The sequence below is a fragment of the Oncorhynchus gorbuscha genome, unplaced genomic scaffold (genome assembly GCF_021184085.1).
Source record: "Oncorhynchus gorbuscha isolate QuinsamMale2020 ecotype Even-year unplaced genomic scaffold, OgorEven_v1.0 Un_scaffold_3469, whole genome shotgun sequence".
Lineage (NCBI taxonomy): Eukaryota > Metazoa > Chordata > Actinopteri > Salmoniformes > Salmonidae > Oncorhynchus > Oncorhynchus gorbuscha.
In genome coordinates, this window is record NW_025747696.1 from 12,723 (window position 1) to 39,605 (window position 26,883).

General features: G+C 47.7%; 2 protein-coding genes and 1 long non-coding RNA gene across 3 annotated transcripts; all 3 read right to left on the bottom strand.

Annotated features, from left to right (window-relative positions):
• Window positions 1–422: 422 nt before the first annotated feature.
• LOC124027686 lies at window positions 423–925 on the bottom strand. Its single transcript, XR_006837451.1, has 3 exons — window positions 816–925; window positions 670–744; window positions 423–532 (listed from the first exon to the last, which is right to left on the bottom strand). It is a non-coding gene; the product is annotated as an uncharacterized LOC124027686 (long non-coding RNA).
• Window positions 926–931: 6 nt separating this feature from the next.
• Window positions 932–18,927, bottom strand: LOC124027685 (titin-like; the record flags this gene model as incomplete). Its single annotated transcript, XM_046340054.1, is given in 18 exon segments — window positions 932–946; window positions 1,133–1,255; window positions 6,525–6,617; window positions 6,620–6,706; window positions 12,154–12,216; window positions 12,876–12,917; window positions 13,294–13,496; window positions 14,381–14,548; window positions 14,816–15,010; window positions 15,206–15,418; window positions 15,524–15,736; window positions 15,942–16,145; window positions 16,450–16,701; window positions 16,850–17,065; window positions 17,282–17,503; window positions 17,717–17,944; window positions 18,092–18,334; window positions 18,558–18,927. Coding segments are annotated over 18 exon segments (3,150 nt in total), but the record flags the coding sequence as incomplete, so codon positions are not given.
• Window positions 18,928–19,770: 843 nt separating this feature from the next.
• On the bottom strand, window positions 19,771–26,250 carry LOC124027687 (protein 4.1-like). The gene is made up of 7 exons (XM_046340055.1): window positions 26,162–26,250; window positions 25,548–25,798; window positions 22,734–22,909; window positions 22,484–22,594; window positions 20,585–20,875; window positions 20,092–20,229; window positions 19,771–19,892 (listed from the first exon to the last, which is right to left on the bottom strand). The coding sequence occupies exons 1-7, from the start codon at window positions 26,243–26,245 to the stop codon at window positions 19,771–19,773; spliced, it is 1,173 nt and encodes a 390-aa protein (XP_046196011.1). The 5' UTR covers window positions 26,246–26,250.
• Window positions 26,251–26,883: the final 633 nt, after the last annotated feature.

Consider the following 26,883-nt stretch of genomic DNA (forward strand, 5'->3'; position numbering starts at 1 on the left):
CTCAATGACACAGTAGTAGCAATACAAACTACAGAAAAATATGTTGCAAATAAACATTTAAAAGAAAATGACCTAAATGCTCTTAGAACTGAAATGGTTCATCTTTCCTACTATAATAATTTTAAAAAATAGTAATTTGGCGAAATATGAAGTTTGAGTGGAATAGACGAAAATGTAGCCACCATACAGTCAGAACAGCAGTATGGAAAGAGAGGACACAATAGGCTTTCTCCCTGGCCTGTTCATATCCCACTGGGCAGGGAGACACCAGGATGCATCCCAAATGGCACCATATTCCCTTTATAATGCACTACTTTAAACCAGGGCTCTGGTCAAGAGATGCAACCACAGTGGTTCTGGAGGGGACCAGTCAGGACACAATGTCCGTATGGGTTGAGGAGGTGGGGGTGGCTCTGGGACAGGGAGGGTTAGTCTGTACTACAAAGCTCTGGTGTCTTGAGCATCAGATCCATAGGGCTCCCTGACTGTGTGTTGAGCTGAATCACATTGCTGTTGCTCCGCCGTCACTTCCCTGCAGGAGACAAAGCTTCAGTTAACCTCCTCCTAGCTGGTTGTACACCTTATGACAAAAATGTGTCACAGAGAAGCATTGTGTTTGACCAGGCCGTGGTGTGTGTAGAAGGAGCCGTCATAGACACCGTACTGTACCTGGTCATCCTCTGAGTCGGCAGTGATGACGATCCTCTTCTCCACTCTGGTCGCTGACGCTCCTCCTTTCACCACCTGGGACAAGAGAAATAGTCAGAGGCCATGACACAGCTGAGGTGTGTGTGCGGTCTATGGTGAGCCCTTACCTTGGAGATGTGAGTGGTGGTGGTAGTAATGGAGGTGCCACTGGTTTCCCTGCTGCTCTCTGAGGTAATGGACTGAATGCTGCTCAGTGCTGTGGCCTCTTTCCCCCAGTGTCTGTCCCATCAACTGACACCTGAGAGGAAACAAACAGAAATAATGGCTCCATGGTAACACCTCAGTCATAGGTGCACTGTACTGAACGTTTCAGAAAGAAATGCCATGTATAGATCCCTGAACACGGCCCTGATTGTACCCTGTGGAGGTGGAACCACAGAGTTCCCCAGCTGTTGCATCATCTATATGATCATGGGGTGGCTACCTCTGCAGACTCGTAGCTGATAGTCTGGGTCTGAACGATAGGGACATCCTTAGTGGAGACGTCAGTAGGGAGGGAGTTGGACACGTCTGTGATGGTGACTGTCTGGGTCTGAACCAGAGGGGGCTGGGGTGGGAGGAGAACACACTCCAGTCAGTTTGACTGAACGTTGCACATCGACATGAGAAGAGCCGACATGGTTCCTTTCTTCTATACATGTCAAACAGACATATAGGCTCTATATCATATCATTATATCTGAACCGTACATGATGTTGTGTCCAGTGTCTATATACATTATTGGTTGTGCCCAATTGAACATTGCACAGCTGTAACTTTCCAATGTTTCATCAAACACGCCCCTCAAACCACACCTCTCTTTTCATTCACAACTGATTGGGTCCCTCGTTCCCACTCCCCATTCTAGTTTTACCAAGATGTCCTTCCCACCACCACGAGGTCAGAGAGAGACAATTCATCTAGTGTGTGTCAGAGAGAGAAAGACAATTCATCTAGTGTGTCAGAGAGAAGAAAGACAATTCATCTAGTGTGTGTCAGAGAGAGAAAAGACAATTCATCTAGTGTGTGTCAGAGAGAGAAAAGACAATTCATCTAGTGTGTGTGTGTGTCAGAGAGAGAAAGACAATTCATCTAGTGTGTGTCAGAGAGAGAAAGACAATTCATCTAGACAATTCATCTAGTGTGTGTCAGAGAGAGAAAGACAATTCATCTAGTGTGTCTAGTGTCAGAGAGAGAAAGACAATTCATCTAGTGTGTGTCAGAGAGAGAGAAAGACAATTCATCTAGTGTGTGTCAGAGAGAAAGACAATTCATCTAGTGTGTGTCAAGACAATTCATCTAGTGTGTGTCAGAGAGAGAAAGACAATTCATCTAGTGTGTGTCAGAGAGACAATTCATCTAGTGTGTGTCAGAGAGAGAAAGACAATTCATCTTGTGTGTGTCAGAGAGAGAAAGACAATTCATCTAGTGTGTGTCAGAGAGAGAGAAAGACAATTCATCTAGTGTGTCAGAGAAAAAGACAATTCATCTAGTGTGTGTCAGAGAGAGAGAAAGACAATTCATCTAGTGTGTGTCAGAGAGAGAGAAAGACAATTCATCTAGTGTGTCAGAGAGAGAAAGACAATTCATCTAGTGTGTCAGAGAGAGAAAGACAATTCAATTCATCTAGTGTGTCAGTCAGAGAGAGAAAGACAATTCATCTAGTGTGTGTCAGAGAGACAATTCATCTTGTGTGTCAGAAGAGAAAGACAATTCATCTAGTGTGTCAGAGAGAGAAAGACAATTCATCTAGTGTGTGTCAGAGAGAGAAAGACAATTCATCTAGTGTGTGTCAGAGAACAATTCATCTTGTGTGTCAGAAAGACAATTCATCTAGTGTGTGTCAGAGAGAGAAAAAAGACAATTCATCTAGTGTGTGTCAGAGAGAGAAAGACAATTCATCTAGTGTGTGTCAGAGAGAGAAAGACAATTCATCTAGTGTGTGTCAGAGAGAGAGAAAGACAATTCATCTAGTGTGTGTCAGAGAGAGAGAAAGACAATTCATCTAGTGTGTGTCAGAGAGAGAAAGACAATTCATCTAGTGTGTCAGAGAGAGCGCTTGAAAGAGAGGAATAGCGACACGGTCCTTATCTCTTCCCATCACCCCCAACACCAGAGAAAACACCATCACTGTGCACCACCTCTGCAGCCGGCTCTAGCTGAACTCAACCATCCTGACCAACACCAGTATGACTACAGTACAGATTCAGTGTTTACAGTTTGGATTCCTTGTAGCCATGCTGCAGAAGGGTGAGTGTACACTGTCCCCCATGGAATCACCCAGACAGAGCAGAGGACAGGCAGAGTACAGGTAGAGGACAGGCAGAGGAGTCAATCAACAGGAGCTGGTCAGGGCAGAGGGAGGGCTACCTGGAAACAGCGTATGACATGGGGAACACCGCTCACGAAATAGGAGGTGTGGGAGGCTCCAGTTATCCTCCCAGACTGCTCCCCCCTTGACCCTGGGTCTGCCGGCTCCTCCTCCTCCAGCACTGTACCCTGGAGCTGATAGGAGTGGGGCAGCTGTGCCCTCTCCACCTCAACGACAGGTACGTGGCTGGTGGTGGTCCCAGAGCTAACATGCTCATCATCCTGATCACATGGCCCTGCCACCCCAGGTGCATCATGACATTTGGAGTCAACCCTATCAGGCCCAGTTTCTGTGCTAGCAGGGCTGGGGCTGGGCCCCCCCGATGGTCTTACAGTGCTGCTGGACTCGTCCTGTTGTAGCGCTGCCTTAGTGTCCAGCTCTTCCCTTATAGGAGTAATACACACACTCTAGAGGAAAGACACAGCACACATATATCCACTGTGTGAACAACAGCAGGGAATGAAACAATGTTTTCCACCATCAAACATGTTCAGCAAGAATTTATTGCATTTTTGGGGGGGGTCAAAACTGATTGTCAAAGGGGCATGCAGCAGGACAAAATATATTGCAGTTGACAAGAGTGTTTTACCAAATACCAGTGAACGAAACATAGGTCATGTATACTATAACATTTGATCAAGCTGCCCCAAAGTTACCTCGTCAGTGTTAGATGTGCCTACAAAAAATAACAGTGAATTGTGATGAGGTATACACTGTATACTCAAATATACACTGTAGCTGTCCACTAGTGCAGGGTTCATGTGCTTCTGTAGAAGACTTCATACATGAAATACCACAACACGCCACTAACTAATCCTACTATGACATATGACAACATCGATGTCTGTCTGGATGTGTACAAAAACACCTTCTATTAGTGGAACCTGCACATATCAAAACGGTTCCTACTGTAAAAAGCCACCTGACGACTGTCATTGTCAGACGCACCTCGTCTAGTCCAGATTATCAGATATACAAAAACAGAAGTGGGGTCATCGTCAAGTCTTTAACCTTTTCAGGAAGGAGCAACAGTCTGTAGGAACAGTCAGGAAGAGTTGAGGGGGGGGGGGGACTGAGCAAGATACACAGGAAGTAAGAGTCACATGACAGGAAGCAGCTTCTGAAGTAGAAGAAGATGATGATGATGAAGAGCTGTGATGAAGAAGAGAAGAAGAAGGAGCTAGAGGTTGATGGCCTGCCTACACACATCCCTCTCTCTGGTCCTCTCCCTCTGGGCTGGCTCGAGGGGCCCCTAGGATGCCACCTCAGCTGCGTTTAGAGTAGAAGTCTTGCAGGGGGCCACGCGGAAGGCGGATGGCGAACTGAGGGGAGAAGGGTGAGGGTGGAGAGGGGGAGAGAGATGAGAGAGGTAGGGGATGTTGAAATGTCTGATGTAGGGTAATGGATAGGAAGGCTATGCAAAGCTGTGTCATGGTCTAAGAGAGGAAGAATGGAGAACGCATGTCTGAGTTGGACTAGGTGGTTATGGGTAACCTGTGGGCCTTCAGACTCTTCAGTTGTGGGCTTGGGGACAGGAGTATCAGTACATGGAATAGCAAAGCAAAGTGAGAAAAAGAAGTGAGGGAAAGCAGAGTTAGGGAAAGCAGAGTAGTTAGGAAAAAAGTGAGTTAGGAAAGGAAAAAAGGAAGTGAAAGCAGAGTTAGGGAAAGGAAGTGTGGGAAAGCAGAGTTAGGGAAAGGAAGTGAGGGAAAGCAGAGTTAGGGAAAGGAAGTGAGGGAAAGCAGAGTTAGGGAAAGGAAGTGAGGGAAAGCAGAGTTAGGGAAAGGAAGTGTGGGAAAGCAGAGTTAGGGAAAGGAAGTGTGGGAAAGCAGAGTTAGGGAAAGGAAGTGAGGAAAGGGAAAGGAAGTGAGGGAAAGCAGAGTTAGGGAAAGGAAGTGAAAGCAGAGTTAGGGAAAGGAAGTGCAGAGTTAGGGAAAGGAAGTGAGGGAAAGCAGAGTTAGGGAAAGGAAGTGTGGGAAAGCAGAGTTAGGGAAAGGAAGTGAGGGAAGTTAGGGAAAGGAAGTGGGAAAGCAGAGTTAGGGAAAGGAAAGTGAGTTAGGGAAAGCAGAGTTAGGGAAAGGAAGTGGGGAAAGCAGAGTTAGGGAAAGGAAGTGTGGGAAAGCAGAGTTAGGGAAAGGAAGTGTGGGAAAGCAGAGTTAGGGAAAGGAAGTGTGGGAAAGCAGAGTTAGGGAAAGGAAGTGTGGGAAAGCAGAGTTAAAAGCAGAGTTAGGGAAAGGAAGTGAGGGAAAGCAGAGTTAGGGAAAGGAAGTGTGGGAAAGCAGAGTTAGGGAAAGGAAGTGAGGGAAAGCAGAGTTAGGGAAAGGAAGTGTGGGAAAGCAGAGTTAGGGAAAGGAAGTGTGGGAAAGCAGAGTTAGGGAAAGGAAGTGTGGGAAAGCAGAGTTAGGGAAAAGGAAAGTGTTAGGGAAAGGAAGTGAAAGGTTAGGAAAGGAAAGCAGAGTTAGGGAAAGGAAGTGTGGGAAAGCAGAGTTAGGGAAAGGAAGTGTTAGGGAAAGGAAGTGTGGGAAAGCAGAGTTAGGGGAAAAAGCAGAGTTAGGGAAAGGAAGTGTGGGAAAGCAGAGTTAGGGAAAGGAAGTGTGGGAAAGCAGAGTTAGGGAAAGAGGGAGGCAGGATGGAGGACATGAAGCAGAAAACAAGCACGTCACTGAGGGAAAGAGGAGACAGGAGGACGAGCACACAGGTCAACTCTTCTACTCCAAAGTCATGATCTTCAAGTCACAGGGTCATGCAGTTTCTCTGTCCAATCAGGTCTGGTTGTCATGCACTGAGGGGAGGGTCAGACTAAGGGACAGCCAATGAATGAGGAGGTAAAGACAGAGCTGGGCTTAGAAACCTGACCAATAGGTTCAGACACCACATGCCCAAACCATAAGTCCCTTCCCCACAACAAACAGCTGAACATCCAGACAGACTGGGCCACAAGGTGAACAGACTGATCTGTTCCAATCAGTCTGGACAAGGTGTTCTTCAGTTGGCCCATGCAAACAGAAATCTTCCCATTTTAGTAGGGTAGTAATGACAGAAAGCCTTTCATAGACTAGATGGGTCCGGTTGAAGACAAAAGGCCTTTTGCTCAAAGACATGCAATAAGTGTTTGCATTGCATCAACACAAACCAAGAGGAACAAAAAGTAGAACCACAGGATGGTGTTGTGGTTCTCCACCCCAACACATCAACTCAGAGAACACAACAGACAGCCATACAGAGGGAAACGTGTGGTGGGGTACTTCCATTCAGTCAATTCAGGAATATATTCACACATTTCAATTTCTCCTCATCTCCCAAACTTGACTTGCATTGAAATGGAAATGACCCCGACATTGTGTGCTAACATCCATTCCTTCTCTGTGGAATGGGAGAGCTGGGAAGCTGGCGTGAACTACAGAGAACTGAGGGGAGGGGTGTGTGGTGGGGTACGGCACAGTGTCTGGTCTGAGATGGTACTCACCCCGTCGGCATCAGGTAAAGGCTGTCCATTGATGCCCAGGCTGCGGAAGGGGGAGTGAGTAGACAGGCGCTTGTCCCATTCGCTGGGCCCCGGGACTCTGGGACAGACGCCATGAAGTTCCTCTTCAGCTCACTGATACTAGTATGATGCCTGATGAGATCCTCCTGGGGCTTCTCAAAGTCCTGGAGGGAGGGAGAAGTGGAGAGGGAGGGAGGAAGGAGAGGGGGAGTGGGAGAGAGGTAGGCAGAGAGGAGAGAGAGGAGGGAGGAAAAGGGAGGGGGAGAGAGAGAGATAGAGGGAGGGAGACGAGGGGAGAGAGAGAAGAGAGAGAGAGGGAGAAGAGGGGAAAAAGAGAGTGAGAGAAAAAGAGAGAGAGGTAGAGTGAGAGAGAGAGAGGTAGAGTGAGACAGGTAGAGAGAGGTGGGGAGAGAGGTAAAGTGGAAAATAACAAACATTTGGTTTGGAAAATAGGTGTGGAGAAGAGGAGGGACGGAGTAAATGTGTAGAAAGTGGAGAGAGAAAGCAGGTGTGTCAGAAACAATGTCACTCATATGAACATGTTTAGATAATAAACAATGTCAACCAAGCAGCAGGTGACTTTTGCTGTTCTATTTAACTCAAAGCTACAGCGTTAAAGCAGGCAGGAACTCAGTTCATCAGATCGATTCAAAATAAAATAGATTCTCTGAGCTCTCATTGATAAATCAACCCGTTCAATTAGTAAGCAGCACTATATAGAATCTGATCAGGTTACAAATCACAGCGGATGAGAGCGAGGTGATGTTAGCACACATTACTTTTGGTCACAGACGCAGATGGTCACTATGCAGCGACAGCAGCATCCTGTATCTGTGGCTGGATGAATCTTATGGTGATGAGAGCAGTGGAGCTCTTAGACGTCATTTATTCACAAGGACATGAATATATGACTGGGAAGACATCATAAACTAGATTCAGAAAGGGCCACAAATAGTGGACGAGCTGGTGAGTGGAAAGATATGTGGTGGAGAGGGAAGGTTGGTGGTGGCCTGCCCTATATGGAGTATGGAGATGGCAGAGTGGTGGAGAGGGAAGGCTGGTGGTGGCCTGCCCTATATGGAGTATGGAGATGGCAGAGTGGTGGAGAGGGAAGGTTGGTGGTGGCCTGCCCTATATGGAGTATGGAGATGGCAGAGTGGTGGAGAGGGAAGGCTGGTGGTGGCCTGCCCTATATGGAGTATGGAGATGGCAGAGTGGTGGAGAGGGAAGGTTGGTGGTGGCCTGCCCTATATGGAGTATGGAGATGGCAGAGTGGTGGAGAGGGAAGGTTGGTGGTGGCCTGCCCTATATGGATGGAGATGGCAGAGTGGTGGAGAGGGAAGGCTGGTGGTGGCCTGCCCTATATGAGTATGGAGATGGCAGAGTGGTGGAAGGGAAGGCTGGTGGTGGCCTGCCCTATATGGAGTATGGAGATGGCAGAGTGGTGGAGAGGAAGGCTGGTGGTGGCCTGCCCTATATGGTATGGTGGTGGCTGGCCTGCCCTATATGGAGTATGGAGATGGCAGAGTGGTGGAGAGGGAAGGCTGGTGGTGGCCTGCCCTATATGAGTATGGAGATGGCAGAGTGGTGGAGAGGGAAGGCTGGTGGTGGCCTGCCCTATATGGAGTATGGAGATGGCAGAGTGGTGGAGAGAAGGCTGGTGGTGGCCTGCCCTATATGGAGTATGGAGATGGCAGAGTGGTGGAGAGGAAGGCTGGTGGTGGCCTGCCCTATATGGAGTATGGAGATGGCAGAGTGGTGGAGAGGGAAGGCTGGTGGTGGCCTGCCCTATATGGAGTATGGAGATGGCAGAGTGGTGGAGAAGGCTGGTGGTGGCAGGAGATGGCAGTGGTGGAGAGGGAAGGCTGGTGGTGGCCTGCCCTATATGGAGTATGGAGATGGCAGAGTGGTGGAGAGGGAAGGCTGGTGGTGGCCTGCCCTATATGGAGTATGGAGATGGCAGAGTGGTGGAGAGGGAAGGCTGGTGGTGGCCTGCCCTATATGGAGTATGGAGATGGCAGAGTGGTGGAGAGGGAAGGCTGGTGGTGGCCTGCCCTATATGGAGTATGGAGATGGCAGAGTGGTGGAGAGGGAAGGCTGGTGGTGGCCTGCCCTATATGGAGTATGGAGATGGCAGAGTGGTGGAGAGGGAAGGTTGGTGGTGGCCTGCCCTATATGGAGTATGGAGATGGCAGAGTGGTGGAGAGGGAAGGCTGGTGGTGGTGGCCTGCCCTATATGGAGTATGGAGATGGCAGAGTGGTGGAGAGGGAAGGCTGGTGGTGGCCTGCCCTATGGGAGATGGCAGAGGGAAGGATGGTGGTGGCCTGCCCTATATGAGTATGGAGATGGCAGAGTGGTGGAGAGGGAAGGCTGGTGGTGGCCTGCCCTATATGTAGTATGGAGATGGAGATGGCAGAGTGGTGGAGAGGAAGGCTGGTGGTGGCCTGCCCTATATGGAGTATGGAGATGGCAGAGTGGTGGAGAGGGAAGGCTGGTGGTGGCCTGCCCTATATGGAGTATGGAGATGGCAGAGTGGTGGAGAGGGAAGGCTGGTGGTGGCCTGCCCTATATGGAGTATGGAGATGGCAGAGTGGTGGAGAGGGAAGGTTGGTGGTGGCCTGCCCTATATGGAGTATGGAGATGGCAGAGTGGTGGAGAGGGAAGGTTGGTGGTGGCCTGCCCTGGCATGGCAGAGTGGTGGAGAGGAAGGCTGGTGGTGGTGGAGTAGGAGATGGCAGAGTGGTGGAGAGGAAGGTTGGTGGTGGCCTGCCCTATATGGAGTATGGAGATGGCAGAGTGGTGGAGGGAAGGTTGGTGGTGGCCTGCCCTATATGTAGTATGGAGATGGCAGAGTGGTGGAGAGGAAGGCTGGTGGTGGCCTGCCCTATATGTAGTATGGAGATGGCAGAGTGGTGGAGAGGGAAGGTTGGTGGTGGCCTGCCCTATATGTAGTATGGAGATGGCAGAGTGGTGGAGAGGGAAGGTTGGTGGTGGCCTGCCCAGAGTGGTGGAGAGGAAGGTTGGTGGTGGCCTGCCCTATATGTATATGGAGATGGCAGAGTGGTGGAGAGGGAAGGCTGGTGGTGGCCTGCCCTATATGTAGTATGGAGATGGCAGAGTGGTGGAGGGGAAGGTTGGTGGTGGCCTGCCCTAGGTATGGAGATGGCAGAGTGGTGGAGAGGGAAGGTGGCCTGCCCTATATGTAGTATGGAGATGGCAGAGTGGTGGAGAGGGAAGGTTGGTGGTGGCCTGCCCTATATGGAGTATGGAGATGGCAGAGTGGTGGAGAGGGAAGGTTGGTGGTGGCCTGCCCTATATGGAGTATGGAGATGGCAGAGTGGTGGAGAGGGAAGGTTGGTGGTGGCCTGCCCTATATGGAGTATGGAGATGGCAGAGTGGTGGAGAGGGAAGGTTGGTGGGAGATGGCAGAGTGGTGGCCTGCCCTATATGGAGTATGGAGATGGCAGAGTGGTGGAGAGGAAGGTTGGTGGTGGCCTGCCCTATATGGAGTATGGAGATGGCAGAGTGGTGGAGAGGGAAGGTTGGTGGTGGCCTGCCCTATATGGAGTATGGAGATGGCAGAGTGGTGGAGAGGAAGGCTGGTGGTGGCCTGCCCTATATGGAGTATGGAGATGGCAGAGTGGTGGAGAGGGAAGGTTGGTGGTGGCCTGCCCTATATGGAGTATGGAGATGGCAGAGTGGTGGAGAGGGAAGGTTGGTGGTGGCCTGCCCTATATGGAGTATGGAGATGGCAGAGTGGTGGAGAGGGAAGGCTGGTGGTGGCCTGCCCTATGGAGTATGGAGATGGCAGAGTGGTGGAGTGGTGGTGGCCTGCCCTATGGAGTATGGAGATGGCAGAGTGGTGGAGAGGGAAGGTTGGTGGTGGCCTGCCCTAAGGAGTATGGAGATGGCAGAGTGGTGGAGAGGGAAGGTTGGTGGTGGCCTGCCCTATATGGAGTATGGAGATGGCAGAGTGGTGGAGAGGGAAGGTTGGTGGTGGCCTGCCCTATATGGAGTATGGAGATGGCAGAGTGGTGGAGAGGGAAGGCTGGTGGTGGCCTGCCCTATATGGAGTATGGAGATGGCAGAGTGGTGGAGAGGGAAGGTTGGTGGTGGCCTGCCCTATATGGAGTATGGAGATGGCAGAGTGGTGGAGAGGGAAGGTTGGTGGTGGCCTGCCCTATATGGAGTATGGAGATGGCAGAGTGGTGGAGAGGGAAGGTTGGTGGTGGCCTGCCCTATATGGAGTATGGAGATGGCAGAGTGGTGGAGAGGGAAGGCTGGTGGTGGCCTGCCCTATATGTAGTATGGAGATGGCAGAGTGGTGGAGAGGAAGGTTGGTGGTGGCCTGCCCTATATGGAGTATGGAGATGGCAGAGTGGTGGAGAGGGAAGGTTGGTGGTGGCCTGCCCTATATGGAGTATGGAGATGGCAGAGTGGTGGAGAGGGAAGGTTGGTGGTGGCCTGCCCTATATGTAGTATGGAGATGGCAGAGTGGTGGAGAGGGAAGGTTGGTGGTGGCCTGCCCTATATGGAGTATGGAGATGGCAGAGTGGTGGAGAGGGAAGGTTGGTGGTGGCCTGCCCTATATGGAGTATGGAGATGGCAGAGTGGTGGAGAGGGAAGGTTGGTGGTGGCCTGCCCTATATGGAGTATGGAGATGGCAGAGTGGTGGAGAGGGAAGGTTGGTGGTGGCCTGCCCTATATGGAGTATGGAGATGGCAGAGTGGTGGTGAGGGAAGGCTGGTGGTGGCCTGCCCTATATGTAGTAACGCCAGGGTAGTGGGTTCGATGCCCGGGACCACCCATACGTAGAATGTATGCACACATGACTGTAAGTCGCTTTGGATAAAAGCGTCTGCTAAATGGCATATATTATTATTATATATTAGTATGGAGATGAAACACTTTCCTACTGTATACCGAGGAGAGTCGACGCTGAAACAAGATGTCAGGAATGTAATGGTAATGCTTCTACTAACACTCAAATGGCCGAGCTTGGAGACGGAACAACATCTCAGCTGCATAACGTGGCCGATCAGTAACAGTATCTACAAACACCACAAATGAAACACTCCTGGCTCCCTTTCATGGAACGTGTATGGTGTGATGTGGGGCGGCAGGGTAAGCCTAGTGGTTAGAGCATTGGACTAGTAACCGAAAGGTTGCAAGTTCGAATCCCCGAGCTGACAAGGTACAAATCTGTCGTTCTGAACAGGCAGTTAACCCACTGTTCCTAGGCCGTCATTGAAAATAAGAATTTGTTCTTAACTGACTTGCCTAGTAAAATAAAGGTTAAATTAAAATGTCTGGGGAGAAGAGACCACAATCCCAATCATATACTTCGCGAGAAGCAATCAGGAGATACTCAACAACATTCCCCTGAAACAAGTAGCTAGCTGTGTTGAGTTAATATCGCCACACACAAAGCAAATTAGAGGTTACACAGTCAAAATCATCTACTAGCAAAAGCAAAGACGCCTATGTAATACACAAGATGTGAATCAGTAATGCCACATGCAAAGCAGCCTGTTGTATTATAGCAGCCAGTAGCCAAAGAGCAAGAAAACAGTGTACAGAGACAGATCTCCAGAAGACGGGGAAACAAACCTCCAACATTAAAAGACTATGTCTGATATAAATTGAGTCACCCTCAGTTCTCTTCGCTCTTTTCTGTGAAGGAACAAAAAAGGAGAAAGGTGTGGGTTCCACGTGACATCATAGCAGACGGCACAACGTGGACATGCATGGGGAGGGGTCTGCATGCAGAGTGGCCTGGAGCCTCTGGGGGCCACAAGGGCCCTGGAATCCCAGATGTGCAAAGCAGGGGACCCAAGACAGGGCTATTAGAGTGGGTGTCTTGAAGGGGTGGGGCGGTAAAGGTGAAGGGTCAGGCAGGGATACAGTACTCGATAGAAACACTAGGCATCATGAAAACCTAGTCCTGTGTCATGCATGTAAATGTAGCAGCCAATGAGGAATCTTCTTTCAACATTCATTCCTCAAAGGCCCTAACTTTTCTTCCTGTCTGGACTGATGTACAAACCAAAAGCATATGTAATGTATCTCATGTACGTCATCTCAGTCTGTGCACATGACCAATACCAATGTTGTTGTCATAGACAATGTCTGACTTGAACACGAGGTCAACTCAAAGACCTTGTAGTTTGTGAGCAGTATTCAAGTGAAACCAGGAGAATAAAACGAGGAGAGGGTGAAGTTAGTCTTATGGATGGGGGACTTGGCACTGGTGTAAGTTAGAATGGGAGTGGAGTGACTACAATACTAATATAATGCACAAGCAGGAGTCGGGACAAGGTCAAAGGTCTGACCTTCCTCATTTGAACCGGCTCCTCAGTGTGCGTCTGCTCAGACTGGAGTTACCCCAGAGGCATGGAGGAGGAGAGAAGGCATAATGGTGTTAGAATCGTCCACTAGGAGCCTCGTCCCCGTCCATAGCAGAGCCACCTGAGGAACTTGTGATCTGAGGTGTGTCTTTGTTACACTATTATTACTGTGACCAATGGAGGGCAGAAATGATGATGCACAGCTATTCTATTTATAACTATAGAAAAATCAGTATTTTATACTTCTCTTATAAATAATACTATGTGATGAATATAGCAATATCGCTGCTGAGACCAGTCTATCTGTAACTTCTATGACCAGTATATCTGTGTGTGAGTGGTGAATGATGATGATCCGTGTACGGCAGGGGATTGTGGGAGTTGTAGTTCCTAGGTGCAGTACCTTGACCTCAGCTGAGCCCTCGTCCACTGCCTCCACGGTGACCTGCAGCTTCCTGTCGTCCTGGCGGGCTGGCAGCCTGATGGGGGTGGAGGTCTGGGGCTGCTGGAGGTCCAGGGGGGCCATGGGGATCCCTGCTTCCATCAGGGCTGCCTGGGAGAAGACTGGGGCGCTGACCGGACGGGTGGCCTTGTGGGTGGCCACCACTGGCAGGACAGAGACAGGACAGAGGGAGTGTTAGTATTTATATAGATGGTTTTGTATATAGGGCAGGAGAGAGACAGGACAGAGGGAGTAATAGTATTTATATAGATGGTTTTGTATATAGGGCAGGAGAGAGACGGTCTGCGTGCTTTGAGACCATCAAACCCGGTGTAGTGAGAGGTAAACACACTGACAGAGCGCAGAAGAACATCTTGAACATCCACATATACAAAACAAACTTATAATCAACTCCACACACACACACACTGAGGCCAGGGCACACACAGACTTCAGGTACACACTGTACCTTCACGGGCCAGCTCAGTCTAGTCTAGACTGAGACTAGCAAGGGGAAAAGCTTGGATGAGTTGTAGGAAGCAACTGTTCACAATATAGAACAGGCAGCAAAGCATGGCCATTACTTCTCAACCGTAGCCAACGATGCAAATAGCAGAAGTTGTCCTGACTCATTGAGTTAATAACCAACGATGCACATAGCAGAAGTTGTCCTGGCTCATGGGGTTAATAACCAACGATGCACATAGCAGAAGTTGTCCTGGCTCATGGGGTTAATAACCAACGATGCACATAGCAGAAGTTGTCCTGACTCATGGGGTTAATAAGCTCACGCCTCACTGTGGTATAGTATTCCTAAAGCCGTTAAAAGGAAAACTAAATATGTAAATAAGCAAAGCATAACCAAAGACGCATTGGTTCGTCAAACAACGTATTTTTTCAGGGGAAAATCCCATGACAAAGCACAACCACGTTGTAAAAGTGTTGGACGAATGTTAGTCAGCTTTTCTGGTAAGTTGAGGTTGGAGAGCGGGTGTGAGATCAACATATTGTTTTAGGGCAGCACGCAAAAACTCAAGACGCAAAGTACCTGCAACCAATTTTTTCTCCCGCAACTCAAACCAATGGTCATCCACATCTCTCTGGGGTTGTGCTGGTCTCTTCTCCTCCTCAACCACCACTCTGGGTTTGGGCTGAGCGGCTGGACCTTTGACCACAGTTATGTCAGTATAGACCTGGAGACGCTCACGTTGAGCAACTGATACAAACACACAAACAGAGCTCTTATCTAAGACACAGCTTACATGCATCGTTAAAGTATCAGTAGAAGACCATTTTGCAAATCTCAAAAAATTCAAAACAAGCAATAGTGATCTCAATCTGCGATTGAATTATTCCAAATAGGTATGCCGGACAAAATGAACTGATATTTTTGGTAGTTTCAGTCTTTTGGTAGTCTCAGTCTGCAGCTAAAATTAGCAGGAAAAGCAGGGGGATGGGGAAATGAAGAGATGGGGGGGGGTACCTAATTCTTTATGGGCAGCATCCAGCAGGACAAACCAGTCATCGTCCATCCCTCTCTGTCTCTGAGGCAGTCTCTGCTGCAGGGTCCTCTCCTCTCTCCACCTCTCCTCCACTATCGTCACCCTTTTCTGGGTTCTCTGCTCTGTGCTCGTCACCATCACATCAACCACAGGGGCAGGTCTAGTTACCACAGCAACTGATACAGACAGACACAGAGTACCCAGGAGACTTGACTATGATACTCTTACCATTCACAAATTATAACACAGTATCTGATTGTGGCCAAAGCTGCACATATCTGATTAGAGACCCTTTATGACACATCATTATAAAAAATATATAGGGGAATGTGAAGCACAACCGAGCTCAGGATGATGTGGTCAGTGGGTACCTGTTGGCATTTTCACAGGCTCTTGGCGAGAGGCTTCAAAGAGCGTGAACCAATCATCACCCTCCCCTCTCTCTTGGGGAGGCAGTGTTTTCACCAGTTCAACCTCCGGTTGACGTCTGTCCTCCACCACTCTATGTGGTTTCCTAGTTTCCTCCACCACAATCACTGTTCTCCGGGGTACCAGCTCTATAACCTCTCTGTCTACATGGAACGCTGAAATAAAACAAGGATAACAGGCTTATCAATGCCAAGTAATACACAATCTGGGTTCAGCGCTTTACCAAAGAAAAGGGGCAGACGGTGGTCAAGCAGCAATACCCTTGGGTGTGGTCATTGTCTTGGAGGGAGCGCGGTCCCAGAGCACGAACCAATCATCATCCACTTCTTTAGGTGTTACCAACGGCCCCTCCTCCATCTTAACAGTCTCTTCCATGATCCTCACGGTCTTTGGTGGTTTCTGTTCCACTGTCTCCTTCACCACCGTAACAGCTGTGGTGCTCACATCAGAGTAAATCACCACCACTGGTGCAGCTGATAGAGACAGAAACACAGCCCAACAGTCCACAAGGGATCAAGTATTTTACTAGAACATGTAAATATAATAGTGTAATCCTTGCCAAAAGCTTTTGTGGATAGTCAATAGGCTCACACAACAATTGAGAGCCTTTGGATGCAAGATAAGGGTTGGTATTTGTATTTTGAGTGGCCAACAGCAAGCTTAGAATGGTCAAAGTACCTGCTACTGTAGGGGCAACATCCAGCTGCAAAAACCAATCATCATCCTGCTCTCTCTGCGGTTGTGTTGCCTTACCCTCCAGGGCAACATCTTCAGGAAGTGATTGGACTGCTTCCACCACAAACACTCTTGGTTCAGGCTCAATGGTCAGATGTTTGGCTGGCACAACCTCTGGGTATACCCTATCGCTAACAGCCAGGGAAACTGGAGCAAAAAGACACACAGCGAGCTTGATATACCACAACTACTATTTGAGGGTCCTGTTGATGATTAACCAGTCATAACCCAAGAGATATCATATTCCTAATTCACACAAGAAAAACGCGTAGGTTTGGTTAGTTAGCTTGTTGGCAGTACTGTATGTCTGAGGTACCTGGTGGTTAGTTAGCTTGTTGGCAGTACCGTACGTCTGAGGTACCTGGTGGTTAGTTCGCTTGTTGGCAGTACTGTACGTCTGAGGTACCTGGTGGTTAGTTAGCTTGTTGGCAGTACTGTATGTCCGAGGTACCTGGTGGAACCCCAGCACGTTCTTCACGGACGGCATCCAACAGAACAAACCGTCCATTTCCCTCCTCTCTCTCTGCTGGTGGTCTCTGCTCTGGGATGATCATCTCTGACTGGAGGATCTCCTCTTGCTGTCCCCACCTCTCTTCAACAATAGTCACCCTCTTCTTAATTGTTCTTTCTATGGTCGTCACATCAACTACAGAGGTTGTCTGGCTTAAATCTGGATATACCGGAGTATGCTCACCAAGAGCAACTGATACAGACAGGGGAAAGTTCTTTAGTTTAGGGACTTTACCATGTTCTCCAAAGTTACAAAAAACATAGTTTATTCTCAGTCAAAGCTGGGAAATGTACACAAGTGCAACTGTACAAAGATTGTGGTAATTAAGCAGGAACGGTACCTGGTGGTACAATGATCGGCTCCTCACGGACATCAGCAAACAGTGTAAACCAATCATCATCTCTCTCTGGTTGTCGCTGCCACTCCTCTACTTCCCGTTCCTGTTGTGGCCTCGTCTCCTCCACCAGAACCACCACTGGCTTCTGCTGTTCAGCCTTTACCTCAACCACAGGGCTGATCACATCTTGAGAAACCGGTGTTGGCTCTGCTGGAGCGACTGATACAAACACACATAGTACATACCCTTCAGATTCAGCTAGATTTGTTTGGCTCACAAAAAGCCATGTCATCAAAGATCATATTCCCAGATAAACATTCCAAAGTTCATATGGGAAAAGCACTACGGTTAGTCTGCGAGTTTGGTGAGGTGAGTTGGGTATATTTTTGATGGAATCAGGGGCTGAGGCGCAAAGCCTTGAATTGTATGGGGTACCTGGTGGTATATAGGATGTTTCTCTGGGCACGACATCCAGTTGCACAAACCAGTCATCGTCCATCTCTCTTGATGGCTGTGGTGGAAGTAGAACTTCTTCTTGACGTCGCTCCTCTTGCATTACAGTCACCCTTCTCTCCTCTCTCTGCTCTACTGTCGTCAACTCAACCACAGAGGAGACGCTTTCCTCAGGGTATACCGGAATACGCTCTTCCACAGAAGCTGATACAAACACACATTCCTCAGATACTGGAAGATAATTGAAATTACTACACAAAGCAATGTATCTGAAGCCCTTCTCTTGGTGGATAGTCAAATGTCTTGTTAGTTATTCTTATTTGAAAGTTTTCTGCAGCGTATGAAGCACAGGCTCAGGGAGATGTTGTTAATATTGTGGTGGGACTGGGAAGCAGTGCATGAAAATCATGGAAATACCTGATGGAATCACAGATGGTTCTCTGGGAACAATGTCCAGCAGAACAAACCAGTCATCTTCCATCTCTCTCTGTGACGGTTTCTGTTCCAGACGGCTCTGGTCTTCCTGTACCTCCATCTCCTCCACTACAGTCACCCTGGTCTCCTCTCTCTGCACCACTGTCATCACTTTAACCATGGAAGAGATGGTTTCATCTACGTACACCTGAACTTGCTCTTGCAAAGAAGCTGATACATAAAAGACACAATGAACCGTGAGAGACATGAAGTTCAAAGCCTAGTTCGATGATTAATCAGTCATTGTAGGCCAGTTGTTTCAATCCAAATAATTGAGGCATAGCACGAGCAGCAGGGCTTGATGAAAGTTCTTCATACCTGAAACTGGTGTGGTTGGTACACCTGAAGGAACACGATCAGCCAGGTCCAAGAGCATAAACCAATCATCTTCCTGCATTTGCCACGGTCTCCGTGCTTCCACCAATCCCCTTTGAGGCTGTTGCTGTGTGGCCTCCACTTCAATGCATTCCCTCTCTGGTGCTCTCTGCTCGACCGTGTCTACTAACACCACAGAGAATCTTGTGGAGACCACAGGCACCAGAGCGGAGTCGGCTGGCATGACTGACAAAGTAGAGACAGCAGTTCTCTCAGCCACACAAATCCATACTGCACCAAAGGTTTATCTTTCAATTGAAATGGCAATTTCAAGAGCTGGTTAGCTTTGCGGAGGGAATGTTTGAGATGGAATTGTCGGTAATTGTGTGGGTGGTGGTAAAGCAAGCGTTTCCATAACGGTTTCAATGGTGACGGGGAGAAGCAAAGCTGATTGGTTGATGGGACCTACCTGGAGGCTTATAAAGAATCTTGTGTGGGAGGCTGTCCAGCAGCACAACCCAATCGTCCTTGTCTTCTGGCTGGGATGGCTGCATATTCACTTCCACTACCTCTTCTTCTTCTTCTTCTTCTTCTTGGGGCTTCTCCATTTGTCTGACTCTATGTGGAACCCTCTCCACATCCTTTCTGAATTTCACCAAAACTTCCCCCTCTGTATAAAAACCATCACCCAGCCTTTCCTCTGATAAAATGTCATCTGATGACTTTTCCTCGAGTGTCTTCTGTGTTCTCCTCATTTCTTCCATTATTCTCACTGTTTTCTTGGTTTTCACCACAGTCTGCTCTCCCTTTGGCATCCTTTCCTCCGACATCTGCCGCATCCTATCCTCTAGACCCCCTTTACCTCTATCAATCCCTCGCCTGAAACCTTCACCTGTTCCACTCTCTCCTGTTTCTCCTCCCTGACCTTTTCCTGTTCTTGGAGCCACTCCTGCTGAATTGTAACTATCGGTAACCCTAACTTCTCTGCCGCAAATAGTTCATTGAATTTCACCATAAGTTGTCCCTCTTTATAAAAATGGCCTCCTATCTGGTCCTCTGACAACTTCTCAGATGCTTTCTTCTCTAGTTCATCTGGAAGACTCTCATCCTGTGTCACTATAGTCACCTTCTTCCTCCTCCTTTCCACTCTTATCTCTCCTCTCCTTTCCTCAAGCCCCTCTGTCAACCCTTCCACCAAAGCCTGATGCTTCCTCTCCTCTAACCATCCTTCATCCTCTTTCAATCCCTTGTCTGAAACCGCCACCTGTTCCACCTGTTCTACCGTCACCTCCTCCATCCCTCCTTCTTGTTGCCTCATCTCTGTCACTGTAGTCACACTATTCTGGGTCCTCAAATCTACTCTCCGTACCATAGAGGTGCTCGCCACATTTGACCACCCTTCTTCAGATTCCTCTGCCTCTTCCATACTCTCCTCTTTTAGTCCCTCATCTTCCCCTGACTCATCTGGCAGCAATCCTTTGAGAAACACCTCCTTTATCTGCTCCTCCAACTCATCTACTTCCTCCACATTCTCTTCCGCTGCCTCTACCACCTCCTCCTCTACTTCTACCCCTCCCTCCTCCTCCTGCTGCTGCCTGGCCTCCACCTCCTCCTGTATCCTCTCCTCCAGCTCATCCACCTCCTGCAGCCGTTCTTCCAAAACCTTCACCTCCCTCAGTCTCTCATCCAGCACCTCTACCTCCCTCAGCTTCTCCACCAGGAACACCCCCTTCCTGGAGCCTCTTGATCACCTCCCTCCTCTCCTGCCTAGTCTCCTCCTTCTCCAGGGAGACTGGGGAAGAGACTGAGGAGGGGCAGATTGGGGTTATCAGTATAGGAAGAAGAGGAGTGTAGCCTATTTAGTGTGGTGAAACGTTCAGAATGTTACAGACAGAAATGACGATTCCCTGTTCTACCAGACAGACAATCATGTCTGTTCTGCAAAACTCTATTTCTGTGCTAATGAACAACCGCTAGTGAATGTATATAGTATGACGACTCACATGGAGGTGTGTCTGCAAACTCAAAGCTGCGGTCCAACTGCATGACCCAGTCATCACTTTGTTCCTGCCTTGGCTGTAGCAGCCTCTCCAGAATGTTGGCCGTGGCCACCTTTGCCACCTGGGCAGAGCGGTATTTGACTGAGGACATCACAGAAACATTTAGAACAGAGCGGATCCTTTACATATAGAAAAATAACGTAGCACGTGAGCACACTGCAAACAGAGGATCATCAGTAAAGCATACTTACCACAGTACCACAGCTCTACATCAACGAGGGCCAAGCACCATTGATAAGATAGCAACATTAAATAAGCCAGTACATGACAGAGCAACATCTTTAAAGATGTCATCACGGTCGGTGGCGAGCTTAGCAGGTTCACCTTCCATCACTGTCAACTTCTAAAGCACACCTCGACGGAGGATTCATTGTCAAAGCGAGGATGCACACAGCGACAGCTACACCAGGTACAGAATGAGGTTAACAACAGATACCTGGCGGTTTCATCATGGGGTAGGGGACATAGGGAAGGGAGGGTCGTCTGCCCAGCAGGACAGACCAATCCTCCTCTTTCTCCTTCTCCAGTCTCCCCTGCTGCTGTTCATCAGACACTCGTCCCTGCCATGTCCGACTGACCGTTTGGCCTGTCTCAGTCTCCTGCCATGCCTGTCTGACCGTCTGGCCTGTCTCAGTCTCCTGCCATGCCTGTCTGACAGTCTGGACAGACTTGCCATCATCCCAGCTCTGAGTAGAAGTCTCCACAGAGAAAGTCTCCCCCCCTCTGGCTGTTGATAGAACATGAGGTAATGGTGTTACTGCAGGAGTTAATGGTGAAGTTAGATGGAGGAGAGAGTAAGGCAAAGCTCCCCTCCACAGCTCTGCATTTCAGGGGTTTTCAGAGCAAAGCTCCCTCCACAGCTCTGCAATTCAGGGGTTTTCAGAGCAAAGCTCCCTCCACAGCTCTGCATTTCAGGGGTTTTCAGAGCAAAGCTCCCTCCACAGCTCTGCATTTCAGGGGTTTTCAGAGCAAAGCTCACTGATTTAGTAAGCAAATGGAATTCAATGTATCTGGCAGGCAGATAGCAAATTAAGTTAGTACGAGACTACCACACAATTCTCTGATCTGCAGAGCTAGACGTTTAGTTCCAAGCACAGGAACGGCAGTCTCCTGGACACAATGATGTCCATCATCAAGCAAAACAACACGAACCAAAGAACTAAAGGCTCTCTTTAACAAGCAACACAACACGGGCCAAAGAACTGAAGGCTCTCTTTAACAAGCAACACAACACGGGCCAAAGATCTGAAGGCTCTCTTTAACAAGCAACACAACACGGGCCAAAGAACTGAAGGCTCTCTTTAACAAGCAACACAACACGGACCAAAGAACTGAAGGCTCTCTTTAACAAGCAACACAACACGAACCAAAGAACTAAAGGCTCTCTTTAACAAGCAACACAACACGGACCAAAGCACTGAAGGCTCTCTTTAACAAGCAACACAACACGGACCAAAGAACTGAAGGCTCTCTTTAACAAGCAACACAACACAGACCAAAGAACTAAAGGCTCTCTTTAACAAGCAACACAACACAGACCAAAGAACTCTTTAACAAGCAACACAACACAGACCAAAGAACTGAAGGCTCTCTTTAACAAGCAACACAACACGGACCAAAGAACTGAAGGCTCTCTTTAACAAGCAACACAACACGGGCTCAAAGAACTGAAGGCTCTCTTTAACAAGCAACACAACACGGACCAAAGAACTGAAGGCTCTCTTTAACAAGCAACACAACACAGACCAAAGAACTAAAGGCTCTCTTTAACAAGCAACACAACACAGACCAAAGAACTGAAGGCTCTCTTTAACAAGCAACACAACACGGACCAAAGAACTGAAGGCTCTCTTTAACAAGCAACACAACACGGACCAAAGAACTGAAGGCTCTCTTTAACAAGAAACACAACACGGGCCAAAGAACTGAAGGCTCTCTTTAACGAGCAACACAACACGGACCAAAGAACTGAAGGCTCTCTTTAACAAGCAACACAACACGGACCAAAGACTCAAGAGCTCTGAAGCTGCTGTTAGTCAGTCATAAGCTGTTAGAAGTGAATGGAGCATCAATGTAACTGTAGCTGTGATTGATTGGCAGGTCATTCTGAGCTGCCCTTGGTGAGTCACCAGCGTTGACCCAAGCTGGCCTAAGATTAGGCCTCAGCATAAGGGTTGGAACTAATGAGATGATGAGAGGACTGACAGAGCGAAGGGTTAGATCAAGCTGACTCAAAGCTAAAGTATGTAGTTCTCTAGCAAGGCTGAACTGAGGTTGCTCTATGTAAGCGGAGTCAAAGCTTCAATGATGGTCTACATGGTTCCTGATTGGCTACCTGGTGAAAAGAAAGTCTGGGGTTGGTCAGATCCCAGCATGAAGAACCAATCGTCATCCTCGGTCTTGTTTGGACTAGCAGAGAGCTGCGAGGCTTGGAGATCATCTCCAGCTACAAGAGTGGGACAAGTTGGTGAGAGACTAATCCTGAAGTCGTGCGCGCTGGCACAAACACACACATTCACACACACAAAAAAAGCACATACTGTAATACACGCATACACACAATACACGCATACACACACCCACACCTTCGTCGATGGTGCGGGACAGCCTCTTGCTGGCGGACCGTGTGAAGCGCGGGGCGGGCCGGGCGATCATGGAACTGGCCTGGCGGGTCTGGGCCTGGGTACGGCCACTGTACCTGAACTTTGACCCCAGCGCCAGGAACCGGGAGCGGGACGACGGGGGCTCCACGGACGACACCCTGGGGGAGGAGAATCACACAGTCACTCACAGTTTCTAGACACGCTTATTATAATGATTTGGTTTCATAGTTCATAATAGCTTGGCCAGTGATGTGATGAATCAATAAATCACATCACTGGGCCAGCCGAACTCCAGCTTTAGTAAAAGCTTAGTCATGTTCCTCCAATGGCATACGGCCAGGTGATTTAGACCAACCTCATGTTACCTGAACCATCTTCATCCAGGGCTCCTCCTGTATGACCGACTTGTCACGCACAGTGCTGTGAAAAGGGTTTGGCCCTTTTCCTAATTCTATACTTTGTATATTTTAATACTGAATGTTATCATATCTTCAAACAAAACATAATATTAGATAAAGGGAACCTGAGTGAACAAATGACACAACAATTACATACTTATTTCATTTATTTCATGAACAAAGTTATGCAACACCCAATGTCTGTGTGTAAAAGTAATCGCCCCCTTACACTCAATAACTGGTTCTTCCACCTTTAGCTGCAATGACTCCAACCAAACGCTTCCTATAGTTGTTGATCAGTCTCACGTCTCTGTGCAGGAATCCCCTCCCCCAAACCATCACACTACCACCACCATGCTTGACCCTTGGTATAAGGTTCTTACTGTGGAATGCAGTGTTTGGTTTTCGCCAGGCATAATGGGACTTTGACTCATCAGCCAGGTGCTTCTTGGCAAACTTGAGTCATCTTTTTGGACAAGATGGGTCCCATTATGTCTGGCGAAAACCAAACACTGCATTCCACAGTAAGAACCTTATACCAACGGTTAAGCATGGTGGTGGTAGTAGTGATGGTTTGGGGTTTGGGGTCAGGATGGTGGTGGTAGTGTGATGGTTTGGGGTCAGGATGGTGGTGGTAGTGTGATGGTTTGGGGTCAGGATGGTGGTGGTAGTGTGATGATTTGGGATGCTTTACTGCCTCAGGACCTGGACACCTCGCCTTAATAGAAGGAACCATGAATTCTGCTCTGTATCAGATAATTCTACAGGAGAATGTCAGGCCATTCGTCTGTGAGCTGAAGCGTAGCTGAGTCATGCAGCAAGACAATGATCCAAAACACACATTCAATTCTACATGAAAATGGTTAAAAAGCAACAAATTTGAAGTTTTGTAATGGCCTAGTCAAAGCCCAGACCTAATCCAAATGGAGATGTTCTGGAAGGACTTGAAATAAGCAGTTCATGCCACTCCATTTGAAAACCCACAAATGTTGCTAAGCTAAAGCAGTTCTACATGGAAGAGTGGAACAAAATTCCTCCACAGCGAGAGATGTGGTTGAAGATCTGACAACATTCAGTATCAAAAATATGCACAAATAGAGAAAATCCGTAAGGGGGCAAATAATTTTCACAGCACTGTAGCAGAGTTAAACTACCAGCGGTGCTAATAGAGTTACTCTCAGAAAGGTTATGCTGCAGGGGCCAATTAGAATGCACAAGGGATTGGTAACCTGAGAATAGCCCCCGGTTGTCGGGCAGTAATGGGGGCAGATGACAGAATTAAATAGAACACTTTTATTGTATCCCTATGGAGCAGATGATCCAGGAAGTGGAGTAGGTAGAAGTTGCCCGCCCGTAACCGCTGATATGGGATCAGATATTGTTTTAACGTCCTAATGGTTAAGGTCAGGATTTGGGAGTAGGATAATCTGATCCTAGATCTATGGTTAAGGGTAACTTGTTAGTTGGAAGCAGGGTGAGCAGTGGTGTAGCGGAGGTTAAGTGCACGTTGGCTCGACTGAACATTTTAGAAGAAGAAAAACGTTTGCATTTATAAGCCAATTTCCTGAAATTCTACAAATTTCTCCATGGAGCTAAGAGACATTTTTGCAATTGTAAGGCTAACTTCGTGCAATCCTACACATTTTGCCATGCAGCTAAAAAGGTTGCAGGTTTAAAGCAAATTTCCTGGGATTCTACATATTCTGCCATGGGAACAGAGAGATTATTTTGCTGTTTAAAAGCAAATTTCCTGCAATCCTATGCATTTTGCCATGGCTAACGCTGTGTTCTTTCGCTCAAACATTACAAAATCTCTACCGTTAAAATGAATTGTTTAGGGATTTGTCAATTCTCCCTGACTATCTGGTTTTTGTTTTGCTGATTGTTAGTTCTCAAAGATAATATTATTAGACCATTATAGGCAAAGCCCTGTCTAACCCGGGGAGGGAGGTCTACTAAGCTATATGGAATTGTTTTGAGAAGATCATACCAAGGATCATTTAGCTATTTGATTTTTAATTTTAAGACCCTTGAAGTATACATCTTTTTATTATTATGAATGAATTATTTGATGAAAATGTGTACTTGGCCTTACTGCTATTAGCACATACAACGCATAGAATAACAGATACATGGTGCAACAGATAATCCCCCCTGAGAACATCTAAAGGAAGTTTGTTCTGACGTGTCTGTCCTATATCTGAGAGATAGAAGATAGATCAGGAAACTTTTTTTTATACATGTATTTAACCCCTAAACAGTCTCAATATATAGTTCCATTCATTTTGTCAACTTAAAGTACAAGGAAATGATTTCACTCTGCGTGAACAGCGATCACGGTTTCACCCACCAGCTAATTATTCACCACTGTATCACTGAGGGACAGTGAGCTTCTCACCTGAAGAAGGTATGGTGTTCCACTGAGGCCTTCCACAGCTTCTTGGAGGCCTTGTAGTTGGGCAGCTTGAAGCCGATTGTGCTCTCATACTGTTCTTGTTCAGAGGGACGGATCTTGATGAAGAAGCTGCTTCGCTTGTAGGAGATCTTGAGGACTTTGGGCCAGGGGAAACGATTGATCCTCAGCTTGTCCTTATATACCATGAGACCACCAGAACACACCCCTAGAGTGATGTCCACACCCTCAAGATCCTGTGAGCATGTAGAAAAAGTACATTCGGTAAAGATGATCAATATGTTCTATATACCCTCATCATATACACTATAGGCATCTTTCCGTCACTTATTCCTGCATTTACCTCAGCATGCCACTAGGAGGCAGCCTCGGCTACACTTTCAGCAGCACAGATGAATCTCTTGTTTGATGATGACAGCGATTTTGTAATTAAAAATCTGTGGCTGCTAGAGTTGCCTAACCTTGTTATTCCCAAATCATGCACTTCAATTTGATAGTTTTCTACTTTTTCTGACCGCTCTTAAAAATATATATAAAAAAAATTCCTTCTATAGATAGAAGTGTTCCAGTCCTAGATTCCAGAACATTCTAAAGTGTACCTTGGCTTGGTGCAGATCCACTCCATACATAGACAGCTTCTTGGCATTCTCCAGAAACAACATGTCTGCCTGGGCTGGACTCATGGATCTGGAGACAAACACAGAGATGGGTACAGCAGGTATCCTAGTGGTTAGAGCGTTGGACCAGGAATTGAAAGGTTGCTGGATTGAATCCCTGAGCTGACAAGGTAAAAATCTGTTGTTCTGCCCATGAACAAGGCAGTTAACCCACTGTTCCCCAGTAGGCCGTCATTGTAAATAATAATTTGTTCTTAACTGACTTGCCTAGTTAAATAAAGGTTACATAGAAGAAGAGGTAATGTAAACAGGTCCGGTGTAGAGCATGGTGCTTGCAACGCCAGGGTTGTGGGTTCGATTCCCACACAGGGGACAATTACAATAATGTTTGCACTCACAACTACTGTAAGTCTCTCTGGATAAGAGCATCTCCTAAATGACTCAAAAGTAAACATGTAAGGATGCAAGTTATCAGCTATATAAGTGCAGTTATCAGCTATATAATTACATGTTCATGGTGTGTGGCATCTGTGCATACAGTGCACGTGTACAGCAAGGCTTGCCATGTGTAAAACTAGCATATACGCAGAGTCTGCTGCTCTTTCCTCCTAAAACCCCACATCTGACCTGTATGTGACATTCTGCCGCTCCATTCTTTATCAGAGCTCAAGTATTTAGTCTGGTCTTTTCTACATGACTCCAGT

Coding starts and splice junctions, on each gene's coding strand:
- LOC124027687 (XM_046340055.1), bottom strand. CDS start 26,245: ATGAGTCCAGCCCAGGCAGACATGTTGTTTCTGGAGAATGCCAAGAAG. Junction 22,595..22,733: donor GTCCCGCACCATCGACGAAG/GTGTGGGTGTGT, acceptor CCACTCTTGTAG/CTGGAGATGATCTCCAAGCC. Junction 20,230..20,584: donor CCCCATGATGAAACCGCCAG/GTATCTGTTGTT, acceptor TGATGTCCTCAG/TCAAATACCGCTCTGCCCAG.